This window comes from Saimiri boliviensis, chromosome 11 (genome assembly GCF_048565385.1).
Source record: "Saimiri boliviensis isolate mSaiBol1 chromosome 11, mSaiBol1.pri, whole genome shotgun sequence".
Classification (NCBI taxonomy): domain Eukaryota; kingdom Metazoa; phylum Chordata; class Mammalia; order Primates; family Cebidae; genus Saimiri; species Saimiri boliviensis.
The window spans coordinates 60,894,037-60,907,830 of record NC_133459.1 but is presented as its reverse complement, the minus strand read 5'-3'; the positions used below and the strand labels follow the sequence as shown (position 1 = coordinate 60,907,830).

The 13,794-nt window shown below is 32.8% G+C and overlaps 1 protein-coding gene across 7 annotated transcripts in view; it reads left to right on the top strand.

The window, feature by feature from the left end:
* DOCK7 (dedicator of cytokinesis 7) overlaps nt 1–13,794 on the top strand; it is a 242,826-nt gene that overhangs the window by 96,467 nt on the left and 132,565 nt on the right. For all 7 annotated transcript variants that reach the window (XM_074380932.1, XM_074380931.1, XM_074380928.1 and 4 more), the window contains 2 exons: nt 8,586–8,703; nt 11,970–12,040. In XM_074380932.1, coding sequence (XP_074237033.1) covers nt 8,586–8,703; nt 11,970–12,040 — 189 coding nt within the window. The remainder of the gene's footprint in view (nt 1–8,585; nt 8,704–11,969; nt 12,041–13,794) is intronic.

The window sequence follows — 13,794 nt, the reverse complement described above, 5'->3', positions numbered from 1 at the left end:
CTATATATACCAATATTTGCCACAGAAAAAATAAGGTTGGCAGGTGAATGTAGTTAATCATTAAGCTGTGGTAACTTGCACGAATGTAACCTTCTTCCACACTGAGTTAGATCAATGCTAAATAAAATCAAAGAAATGAGCAACTAACTTAGTAAGTAATTTGAAATTGTTTTTAACTTTTCTGTATTATAAACTGCACATTTAGTGCTGTGGTGACTACCTGTATTTAAAAGCTAATTTTAATTTTTTATGGTTTTAAGAGATTTACAAGTCAAAAATAAACTCCTTTGTTAGGTAAAGTTATTATTAAAGTTGAAAAAAAAATTAATGAATTAAGTATACATTTCTGACACTGTACTTTAGTTCTTTTGGAAGCAGTGTTCCATCCCTAAAAAACACCTTCTCTCTGAAGCGTTTCGCCACTCCCTGAGGTGGTGTTATGGCTCTCAATGCTGTATTCCTGTGGTACTTTGTATAAGTCAACGTATAATTATATGCTCCTTATTTTTTGTCACTATAATTGTTAATTTTTTTGCATCATCTTATATGTCTTAACTGTTACTGTGTATTATCAGAAAATCCCATATCTATTAAGTGACGTTAAAGACATTTCACTCTCCTTTCTCTACTATGTTCTATGTCTTTATGTTCTAGGCTCTTTTCCATGTGCTCATTGAAGAATAGTGGATATGTGGTCATCTAGGATGAAACTAGAATTGAATCTTAAATACTTTCAATGTCATAAGCAACTTGCCCATCATAAGTTTTTCTGAAGTTTGTGAGCTTAGTAACAACTTGATAAAATGCATTTAACAAAAAGAGATTAATAACATTTCTTTCCTTTTTTTTATTTTTTTATTTTTTTAAAAGATGATGTCTTAATATGTTACCCATGCTGGTCTGGAAATACTGGGCTCAAGCAATCCCTTTGCCTTGGCTTTTGAAAATTTACAGGCGTGAACCCAGCCAATTAATAATATTTCTAAAAGTAAATTTTCTGCTGTGCTTCCAACTTAGTGTTAAAAGGAAAAATACTAAATGCTGACATTAAATACTGATTATTCTCACTGAGTGTTCATATTAAGAATTTTGTGAGAAAATAGCATCCTTTCAAACTGCTTAATCTTATTTAAAGTACAATAAAAAACTGCTTAATCTTGACATGTTAATATGGTAAAATTGTTAAGAATATGGGTGCTGGAGTTGGACTGTGGTGTGGGTCCAAAAGCCAGCTCTAACTTTCTACCCTTGGACAAGTTACTTAACCTCCTCTCCATTCCTCCTCATCTGTAAAGCTGGAGCAATTACAGCACATAATTCATAGCATTATGATAATTTAACAATAAATGTAGAACACTTAGAACAGTGTTGGGCAAACGAAGTATGCAAAATCCTAGTTATTAAATCACATGAAACTAACTTTTAACCTGTGTGTGTGTATGTGTATATATAATCAACCTTACTTAAAAGAAATTTTTCGTAAGGTTAATAGCTTTTTGACACAGGGAAGAGTTTTATTGTAATGAATTTCAGTGTAAATTATTATACAAAATGAACCATTTCCAATTTTTTTTCTTTTTTTTTAGAGACAGAATCTTGCTCTGTTGTCTAGGCTAGAGTGCAGTGGTATGATCATAGCTCACGATAGCCATGAAATCCTGGGTTCAAGCGAGCCTCCTGCCTCAGCCTCCCAAGTAGCTGAGACTACAGATGCATGCTACCACGCCCAGCTAATTTTTTAATATTTTGTAGAGACCGTGTCTCACTATGTTGCCCAAGCTGGTCTCGAACTCCTGACTTCAAGTGAACCTCCCACATCAGCCTCTCAAAGTGCTGGTATTACAGGAGTAAGCCTCACATCAGCCTCTCAAAATGCTGGTATTACAGGAGTAAGCCAATGTGCTCAGCCCCAAATTTCTATTCTGAGAAATAACTCTTCACTGTATAAAATAGACACCCTTCCTTTTGATGACTTAGGATTAAGGGTTTTGAGTATAATAGTTACAGTAGAGGTAGTATTCCATAGTGATTAAGAGCATGATTCTGGAGCAAGACTGCCTGAATCAGGATCCTGGCTTTGATATTCTTCAGCTTTGTGACCTTTGGTCAAATTACTTCACTTCTCTGAACCTCTGTTTTCTCATCTGTCCAGTAAGAGTAACACCTATTTTATAGGTTTGTGTAAAAGATTTAAAGTTTATATTTTCAGAGCACTTAGAACATTACCTGGTGTATCATAAACACTACACACAGTGTTATATATTAGCCATTTTTGTAGTTAGAACTAATCAATGCATTTGCACCGATACTATAGTATTTTACTGGTGAAAATTAATTGCATATTAAGATAATGTAAATTGGGAAATTTTGTTATAGTCTAGATTTTCTGAGTTTTAGTCTCTTGTACCTTTGTAAAGAATTGTATATTTTCATTAGGTTGTGTATGATTTTTAAGTGTCCAATATAGAACCACAAAATGGTAAGAAAAAAATATTCTTCATATTTATCCTACCCTTTACTGTGGTTCACATATGGAATTATAAAAGTGTGTGTTGAGCTAGAGAAGAAATTCAAATTTTCTCCTTCTTTAAATAGAAAAGTTACAATTGTAATTATTGGTCATGAAAGACGTATTTTAAAACTTCTCTTAACTAAGTTGTCAGCTTTTGTGGCTTATGACTATTGACCCTGATACTTCATCCACTTGCTAGTTGAGGGACAATACAGATTGGCCAGCTTCTCTCCTCTATTACACTATAAGATCTTTATTGGGAAGATTTATATGTGTCTTTAGTTTATATTCCTTATAATGCTTTAGCAGTAATGCCTTACACATTTTAGAAATAACATTTATTGAATGAATAAGAGAATGATAAAATCAACATATAGGGATTTTCCAACTGTAAAACGTTTACGTAGTAGTGGTTACCCCCTTTTGATATAGTAGGTTCTTTTTAGAGAAGGGAATTAGAAGAGTAGCCCCTTTTTTAGCGCATGGAAGTAACTGAGCACTAATACCAAAGAGATCCTTTATGAAAAAATTTCCTTCTGTATTTGATAACTATACTAGGATACTAACACTTTTTGAACAATTTGTGCAATTTCTCACAAATAACACTGAGTGGAGGTAATGGTCACATAGTTTTGGTTTCTAGTATATTGTCTCTTGGTATAAATATCTGTATAATTTTTTCCTATAATAATTTGAACTACATTATTGATTATAATTAAAGTAAGTAATTTGCCTAATTACCAACTGCAGAATCATTTCAACGTGGGAAAATGCAATGGAAGTAGTAATTTTATAAATGATGTTCTGTCTCTCTTCTAATACGTCCTGTCTGGGTACACACTGCTAAAAGCAGAATCTGATCTTTGCTTGAACTTGCGCCTATTTAAATAGAACCCTGATCCAATATAACTTGCAATGTAAAACCTAAAAAATTTTATGCCAAGGAAAATAAGAAACTTGTAAGCAAATGTAGGCCCGAATCTAAGGTTTCCTAGTTCCTAGGAACCAGTATAAACATTTCTTAGTTACAGAGAATTTTAGGATATTTAAGAGCCTAAGTTGTTTAAATGCCAAGCAAGGCAAAGTCATTTATCGTCCACCAGGTTGTGTAATCTTATGGAGATACGACTTTAAAATAAAACACAAGGTATTTTGGCACTTTTTTTTTTTTTAACATAATGTCTCTTTAATTTCTTCGTCTTTAGCTATGATAATTTGTTTTTGAATTAATGTTGGATATGAAGATCCTGAAAGTAACTATTTGAGAAAAACCTTTATAAATAGAAATGTTTAAAGAAAAAATAATACCAGAATAATATATTCACTTCTTTCTCTCCTTTCTTTGTCCAGAACAGTTACTACCCAATGGAAATATAGTGTGAGCTATAGAGGTACTTTAAAAATTTTAGTAGCCACATTAAAAGAAAACTAAAAAGAAACAGGTGTAATTAATTTTCACAGTAAGTTTTATTTAATATAAAAATTACCATCTTATTACTTGGAATGAAATAAAATTGCCATTTTAATATATGATCCAAGATGAAAGTATTAGATATTTTAAATTTTTTCATGCTATTCAAAATTTATTGTATGTTTTATACTGATAACATATCTAAGTTAGAACCGCTCACCTGTCATGTGCTCGGTAGTCTCATTAGACCATCTTATTGGACGTCGTAGATCCAGAAGTTAAGTGAGCGTTGAAGGAATGTTTTACCTATCTTACTGTTTTGTGTGTTCACTATTAATATGTTATTTTATACATGTATATTTTTAAATTGAACAGCCATATCTTTGGACATGTAAAGATTTTTAATGCTGAAGTACTTGTGAAAACTCAGGTATTTCAGAAACCTTAAAAAATAAAAATCTTGACTCTGTTAACTTTTTGGGTCTATCATACCAGACTCTTTGACTAGCTAAACATAATTTTTTATAACAAATGGGATCTTGTTATATATAATAGCTATATGTCATTCAATATCTTAGTATTTTAAAATTTATTTTCCTCTGAATGTCTGTAGAGTTACCACATCGTTTTTGATAGCTGCAAGTTACCACATCCTTTTTAATAGCTGTGTAATTCTCTCTTATGTAGATGAACCTTAATTTAATCAGCCCCCTTTTAATCATTTGTTAACAGTTTTCTAATTATAAACAGTATGTGTAGCAAATGCTTTTATATATGTATATAAGTATTTTCATATACATTAATAGATGTTGACTTTTAACTTATGATTGCCTTTGTCAGACTGTCTTTCAAAAGGGTTGTACCAATTTACATCCCTGCCAGGAGATTTGAGTTCCTCTTTTCCTATATCCTTTTACGAATGCTTTGAATGAAAAAGGCGAAAAATGTTGATAAATATAATAGACAAGTATATATCTAGTTTGTTTTGCTGGCCATCTCTGTTGACCTCTTTGTGGATTATCTGGGTATGTATATGATTTGCTCCCCGCTTTGTTCCCCCTTTTTAAGTTTGTCTCTTTCTAATTTTAGGACTTCTTTACATATTGTGAATACGAATTCTTTGTCATATATGTAACAAACAATAGTTTTTTTCAGTTTGTCATTTTCTTCCACCTGTGTTTATGGTATCACTTGCTGTGTATTAATAGATGCTTTAAAATGTGTATCTTGTTAAATGTTCTGGCTTATGCTAATAAATGCCTTTCTCACTTGTGAAATCTTAAAGCTCTTCTAGTATTTTTATGATTTTATTATTTTAGCCTTTGATTAATCTATGATTTATTTTGATGAGAGATTGAAGTATGAATTCATCTTTTTCTCACCAGATAACTAGTCAACTACCTCAACATCTTTCATTAATTTACCTTATTGTTAATTTGAAATTTCTTTGAAGGAGAATTTTAAATGCAAAGTAAAGACTTACTAGACTTATTTGGGAATTTATTAATGGAGTTAGTAGTCAAATGGAAAACAATCTGGATTCAAAATTCAAAACTGCATGCCTTTCATCTTCAGAGATGAGTTTAAAAATTATATTGCTTATATTGGAAATCAAGCATAGTTTATAGATAGTGTTCAGTCAATTTCTATTTAACTTGGAATCTAAACTCCTAGCAGTGTTAAGTAACTACATTTGTTAATGCAGTCTGTACTATTCATTAATTTATTTATTCAGTAAATACGAGGCACTATTTAAGGCATTGGTAATAGAACAGTTACCCAGATAGACCAAGGTCCCTGCCCTCATGTGTTTTGGCTGTATTAGAGGAGATATAAAAAATGAGAAGTAATACATAAATGAACAAGGTAATTATAGATTCTATAAGAGTTCTGAGTGAAGTAACAAAGTGGTGTGATAGGGGAACATCTTGTCATAACAGAAAATTGTCACAGACTACTATGATTGAATCAAAAGCCAGCTTGAATTTTTTTTTTTTTTTTTTTTTTGGCCAAAGGGGACAATTTAATCATCCATAAGAATAATAACTATAATATACTGAGACTCATCAAATATGTTTCATCCATAAGTTTATAAACGATGCTTTTAAAAAAAAAGATGTAATTGATCCCTTTTGGAGGATTGTAATGCACCAATTTTTTATTTCGCAAACTGGCAGATAATGGAAAAGAATCAAGCATTTATTCCTGCTTCTCATATAATGGTTCACTGGTAAAGCAAGTAGTAGATGAGGGATAGCACTCTTCATAAAGGTACATCAGTTGCAAATTAAAAAGAAATGATAGAATATTACTGTTTGGCAACCTTAATAAATTAATGGATTTAGGTGGGCTGGACACTGTGGCTTGTGCCTGTAATCCCAGCAGTTTGGGAGGCCAAGATGGAAGAATCACTTGAGCCCAGGAATTTAAGACCAGAAGGGTCTGAGGCTGAGGTGGAAGAATCACTTTAGGCTAGGAGTTCAAGGCTGCAGTGAGCTGATTATGCTACTACACTTCAGCCTGAGCAACAGAGTGAGACCCTGCCTCTTAAAAAAATAATAAATTTTTAAAATGAAAAATAATAGATTTAGGCATTGATCATCATTGTCTACTAATTGCACAAAAGGAAGCAACCAAACATTTCCTGAAAAAAGAACACAGTATTCTTTATAAAGTGATCTTCCTGGAAAAAAAAAAAAATTCTAACCTAAATATGACTAAGGCTGTAGATTCAACTCTCAATTTACAAAAAAACACAGAAGATCATCTCAAGTGACACTGTAGGAGTGCAGTCAGTAAAATCTAGGCTCTGGAAAATCTACACAGAAACAATTCACTTTCTTCAACAACTAAATCATAAGGATAGAAAAGATGGGGGATCTTATAAATGAAAGGACTTCTCCACAGACAGCTAGGTTCCTAGTTTTTCCTCCTATAGCTTTTGCATGCCTGTCTTATAACACTGTGTTGTTTTGAAGTGATCTGTGTATAGGCATTTTTATTCCATTATACTGTGTTCCTCAAGACCAGGATGTGACTTCTTAAATCTCCCTTTTTCCTTTTCTAGTGCCCAACACAATGCCTGACATTTGTTGGAGCAATCAGTAAATGTTTTCTTTATAAACTTTACCTGATGATTTCAGTGGTTGGCCAGTCATAGTCAGACTAGAAACTGACCAGTCATAACAGTTCCATATTTGCCTTTATACTTTTTGGCTGTTTTGAATACAACTGATTCTTCTCCATTTTTTTTTTTAGTACTTCTAGTTGGTATGCTTATTGTCAAAGACATTCCTGACACTATCTATAAACTATCTATAATATATTAAAGATAATATATTACTTTAAGATTTTAAATAAAAATGTATAAAAAATGAAAACCATTACTATTAACTAAAACACACTCAAGCCATCACTATTATTTTTTAGAAATATAATTTTATCCATTCACTCTCTCTTGCCTTCCCCCACACCCCCACACAGAGTTTTCCACAAATAGGGTAATGCCACTACATATCCTGCTGTGGAACCTGCTTCTCCCTCATCCTGTATCCCATTCAACATGCTAGGTATCTCTTTCTACCTCAATAAATATGGCTGTACATTGTCATTTTGGGGACACTACTATATTCCTTCTTAATTACTGTATCTTCATTAACCAACTCAGTACTAATGAACATTGTTTTTCTTTATAATACTGTGTAATTATTCTTTTATCAAAAATTTTGTGGTAAATTACTTTGAACACGGTCATCTGTACATGTGTGCAGTTTTCTCCTCAGATTAGAGGTGTGTTTGTTGGGTCAAAGTGTGTGTTCATTTAAAATTTCTGTATTGCCCTACTGCTATTAAGAAAATTTAGATCTGTTTTCATTGCCCCAGCAGTTGATTGACAAGGTTCTGTTATATTCAGTGTCTTGTTCATTGGCTCTAAGCACTAGTCTTTAGGTAAAGTAACTCTGATTTTTGTTTTTTTTTTAGCTCTTTGGTGTCTTTTCTTGAATTATTTCTCTTCTGTGTGGTGGCAGCAAGGGCTATTGAAGTTTGTCTATGATAAAGATCATAAACTGGACAAGAATTCAAATAAATGCAAATTAAAATTTTATTATCTTGTAGGAACTACTTTGTTATACCCATCATATTGTAACATGTCTTTAAAAAATGATGTGGAATATTATACGCCTTAAAATTCTTAATCACATTTATACAACAGCCACATTTATAAATGCCATCCTATTTATATGTGCTTGGAGGAACTATTTAGACATATTAGAAAAATATTTGAACTATTTTTTAACTTAATAATGTTTCAGTCCATATTCATTAATTCCAGAAGTCTCTTGTAGAGTGAAGATAATGAGTTTTGAAGTCGGACTGACCTGCCCTGTAATTTCAGCTTTGTCTCTTACTTCGTTGTATGAGAAAATCAGTTAACTTTACTGGATCTCAGTTTATCTGCAAAATCGGGACATATTTGATTGCTGTGTGTTTGAACGATTGCTCTCAGGATCAAATAAAACATCACATATGAAAATGCTTAGCATAATGGCTAGCCAGTATCAGTAAATCAGTATTTGCTCATTTATCTTGTGGTATTTTGTGAGTGATACATAGTGTTTTTTAGATGTGTATTTATCATCATTTGTACTGTTGGTTTCACAGAAATCTTCTCTACATATACCCTCAGAGTCTTAATTTTGCCAATCGTCAAGGTTCTGCTAGAAATATAACAGTGAAAGTCCAGTTTATGTATGGAGAGGATCCAAGCAATGCCATGCCGGTAAGAAATGTTATTTACTTTTCCCGTTTTTTGTATACAGTTCAAGTTGACTTTTTTTTTTTTTTTTTTTTTTATGATAGCACTTGGTTGGCAGCTCCAACCTGGAAATTAATGTGATCTTTTAAGCCAAATTTCTAGCTGCATTACTTTCTGTTATAGATAGTAATGACATTACTTAAAGACTTACTTATTTATAGAAGACTTGGTATATGTTAGGCACTCCTAGAAATACAGAGATGAATAAGACTTGTAATGCAGAGGATATAAGATGAATACATATAAATCTAAAATAGTAGTTTTCAAAAGAGGGTCAGATCAGTATCACCTAGAGAACTCTTATCAAAGTAGAGAGATATTTTCTGTACTTTTGACGTCTATGGTACTTATTCTCCTCAACTCCCTTTAGAATGTAAGGCCAGTTAAGGGAGGTGGAAAGTGATGTGTGGTATGTGAGGCTGTGTTATTTGAAAATGCTCTGCAGGTGACTTTTCCCATCTTGGTTGACAAACTCTGGTACTAGTTCTCAATCTTCTGCACATTAGATTCACCTGGGGAGCTTTTCAAACCCAGTGCTCAAGCTGAATCTCATTTAAATTAAATCGTAATTTCTGGGGATTGGACCAGGTCTCAGTATTTTAAAAGTCTCACCAGGGATTGCATTTTGCAGACAATGTTGAGAACCAAGCTATATGCTAATTTTTAGAAGGTCAATATAGGGATTCAAAGGAAAAGTGGTTATTTGGAAGTGGGAGAGAATGCCTTACCGAGGTAACAAGCATCTCATGGAAGAGACACTTTTGTGGTGACCAAAGATAATTAACATGTTAATAGCAGTGTGTTTGTAGACTGGGGGAAGGAAAGCATTTCAAGTTGGGGAATGCCCATGAACAGTGATGACAGTGGTGAGTTGCCAGTGAACCAGAGCACTGGAAGAAGAATCAGAAATAGTAGATTGACACCAGACTAGAGATTCTTGACTGTCCAAATTGTCATTCAGGATTTGTGGGACACTAAGAAATCAAAGTTTTTATGAGAGTGAATTTTTGTGTCAGCTAAAGTTAGTAATATATGGAATAGAAATATGCTATTGCTATCGATGCTGAACCACTGAGAACCCTAGTGGGATGAAAATGAGCTAAGAACAGGTGCATTGTTAACAATCTTATTTTATCCTTCCATGTCCATCTTTTAATGAAGTTCTTCTGGTTTTCCATATACTAGGAAAGATACATTTTCTTCTACCCTATTGCCTCAGTTACATCAACATTTGTAGATCTCCTTGACAACAGTGAGCACAAATTATTCATCTTTGTATTCTCCTATGGCATTTTTTTTCAGATTATTGTATATAATACATACTGGTAAATATTTGTGGAATAATTGTAGAATTTATTTTTGAGGTTTGAAATTCACATGTCATGCTTTATACTAGTTCATTTCTGCTGAAGAAATGAACATACTATGATAGTTGATGACAAGATACTAGACGGTGAAAATAGATGCTTTGTCCGCCTATGCGTGAATTGCCATATGAATTTGAGCATATAACAAATGTAGTATATGTAATGTTTTTATTGTTTACTTAACAAACTCTTCCTTATCTTATCATATATATATGGCCTCCTCTACAGAACCCCAGCTGCACTCATCTTATATTGGCTGTTAGACCACTCCCTCTTTGGTGCTACCATAGCATCTTCTCACTTCTTTCATAGGACTTTATCACTTTATGATTCTATATTTATTATCTCACCCATTAGATTGTGAGCTCCTTGAGGGCAGGGATGATCTCTTACTCATATCTATATCTTGACTCCTATCACCCTTTTGGATAAATAATTGATGCTCAATCCATATTGCTGAATGATTAAAAATACATGTCAAATGGTCAAAAAAGGAGCACTGTTTGCTTTATGTCATTCATGTTATGAAAATAAACAAGTTATTTTGTGAAAAGTGATAGCTACTCAGAGGGGAAAAAGGTACTGCATTTCTTTTACTTGTATGTTATTAATCATATGAAAATATAATATTTTTATGTGTGAAGTGGCTGATTTGAAAGCGTATATAAACATAGACATACTGTGTTTGCCGATTTTTTTTTTTTTTAAATAAGGACTGTTTAAATGGGTCCCAAGATAATTTTTTGATCATGTAATATTGACATAATTTTAAACTTCATAATTCTGGCACAGGAACAATTTATGAAAGCATACTAAGGTATTTGCAAATTGATGAAATAATACATATCTTAGGAAAGTCATAATTATTACACTTGTATATACCTTTAAAATAAAAGAGCCTGCTTGAAATGTTGCAAAAAGAAACAGAAAACCCTGCTAATGTGCCCTTATAATTAAGGAAGATGCAAATTAATCTCTTTATGTAAATAATAAACTTTGAGTTGTTTTACCAGTTGTGTTAATGGAAGTGTACTGACATGTTCACATAGCTATTCATGCATATTTGAAGATGGCTATACAGACTTAAGAGTTTAATCTCTGGCTAGATAATGCTGCAAGTCTGTCTGTCTCACATAGGAATTATATCTATAATCTTGACATTGAGCCGTTTATCCAATCAGCTGTTATAATTGTCCACAGTACTCCTGTTACTACTTCAGAATTCAAGAGACAGATATACAAGGCTGAATTACTTTACCTATAAACTTATTCCAGAAGTGGTATTGTATTCTTTTTAATGTAGTGGATTTATATATATATATATATATGTAAAAATATAAGAATGGAGCTTTCTTCCATTGTAATGTAGCTTACAGGAAATATTAGAAGCAAAGGGTACATAGCTTGACCTAAAATAGGATATCTGATACCATTTATAATTTATATTTGACTTTCAGAATGACTCTGCTGTTTTAGTGTTGAAGCCAACAACAAAAGTATAGTAGATTTATGCCACCATTTGTATTTCTTATATAAATTCCAAATAATATGCTACATCTAATTTAAAATTGAATTCTTCACCTTCTTTAAGAAAAAGGAAAGAAATGTATCTAATTTCCCAGTAGATATAAATATAATTGATAGAAACTTTTGAAATGTTTGTCAGATGGGTCTGTTGTAGGAAAGAAACTTACATTAAAGCAATTGAACTTTTTGATGAACATCGGTAGGCACATTGTTCTTCATTGGGCTGATTTTGCCCGTTTTTCTCAAATAGTTATTAAATTAGACAAATTCTTACATAGATATGAATCATCCAGCATTTACTACAAAAAAGTTTCAACGTGCTGTTATTTGTTTCAGGTAATCTTTGGTAAATCTAGCTGTTCAGAATTTTCAAAGGAAGCCTATACAGCCGTAGTATATCATAACAGGTACTGAATTCAAATATTTCTTTCAAAGTTACTCACTTCTCAGTGGCATTGTTAGCACTCACACTAGTGTGTTTACCAAATGCTTTACTGCACTAAATGTGCCAAATTCAAGGCTGACATCAGTTATGATTTTCAACCTGTGGATGCACAGCCATTCTCTGTTGACATCTCGAATATGACTTTGTACACCAAACATCTTTTCTATTGAATTCTTTGATCCTTTCAATTTTATTATATTGTTATTGATTATCATTGTGGCCACCGGTCCTTTGGTCTTTCCCAGTTATTTCCACCTGACAGTTTATAGTAACTTAAGCCTTTACGAAACTTGAACACATTAGTCAGTTAAATTGGTAATGTTATCAGTATCTGTTAATTCTTTGATTTAGTGACTTGCCATTTTTCTTCCTTGGTAAATTGCTAACTTTGGATAACCTTTAATTTCTGCTTGCTTTTGGGGGGATTATTGAATACTGTTGGAGAAAAATCACAAAATTGTATAATCAGGACTATCACAAATTGATGTTATTGTATCATATGACAGGGCTACAGTAATTCATTTTATCTTTTTTGGCCCCATAGCTCTTTTGTAATCTTACCTTTTTTTTTTTTTTCTTTTTTTTTTTTTTTAACACTTTGCCCTCATTTAGCAGTAGCAATAGAAGTTTCTTATAGCTCCTACTTTTTTTCTGTTTGCCTTACTCTCAGCATTCCTCTTTATTAAGACCATCCAACTTGAGAACCATCGACTTCTCTATGCTTCATCTCAAATTATCTCTGTACTGATCTGCCTTTCCTTCTGTTTCAAGGGGAGTAATGGCCTACTCCCTGTTCAATGTGAATCTTTTCACCTCTGCTTTCAAATGATCCTTTTAACCTCTCCCAGAATATAAGTCAATCAGTTATCCCATTTCTTGCAGCATTAGTCTCCTGCCTCATTGGCTCTGTCTCTTATTCTCAAAAAAAGCTTCCGTTTCCATATTTAAAAACACAACAGTCCTTTCTCACTGCTACTGTATAGTATGTATTTTCCTTACCCTTCTTAAAACTTTCTTCTTTCCTATCTTTATATTGTGGCCTTGTCTTGAGCTTCCTTCTGTGTCTTTGAACACTTCTTTTTTTCTATAGTAGTTATTCTTTTTCCCATTAAGTGTAAGGTATTCCACACAAAACACTAAAGTTTTGCCCTTAACCCTCATTCTTAATATATTCTTTTCTTAAATTATTTTATATGTATGTCTCAGAGTTACATTTAATGAAAATGCTAGTACTTTAATGTCTATGTGGATTGTTTCCAACTCTATTTTTAGTCATACCTTGCTTCTGAAATACAGAAACGTATTTTTAGTGGCCTGTTGGACATAATCATTTGGATACCCTGCTGTCTTATCTGTGTTCATGTATCTGTCCCTGACTCTTGTCCTGACCCTATCTATGTCTTTCTTACTCTCCATTTTTATTAACGGTACCACCATTTTTCCAGTTACTCTGGCTCAACATTTAAGACATCTTTGTTTTCTCCCCCTCCCCTTCCCTCCCCTCCCCTTCCCTCCCTTCCCCTCCCCTCATCTTCCCTCTCCTCCTCTCCTCTTCCCTCCCCTCCCCTCTCCTCCTCTATTTTGTTAAGTCTTGCTGATTTCCTTCGACTTTATTACTAAGTGTATCATTTGCTGTCCTATTTCTGGGCCATTATTCGATTTTTTTCTATTATAATACCAAATTCCCTTATTTATTGAACTCCTACTCATTCTTCA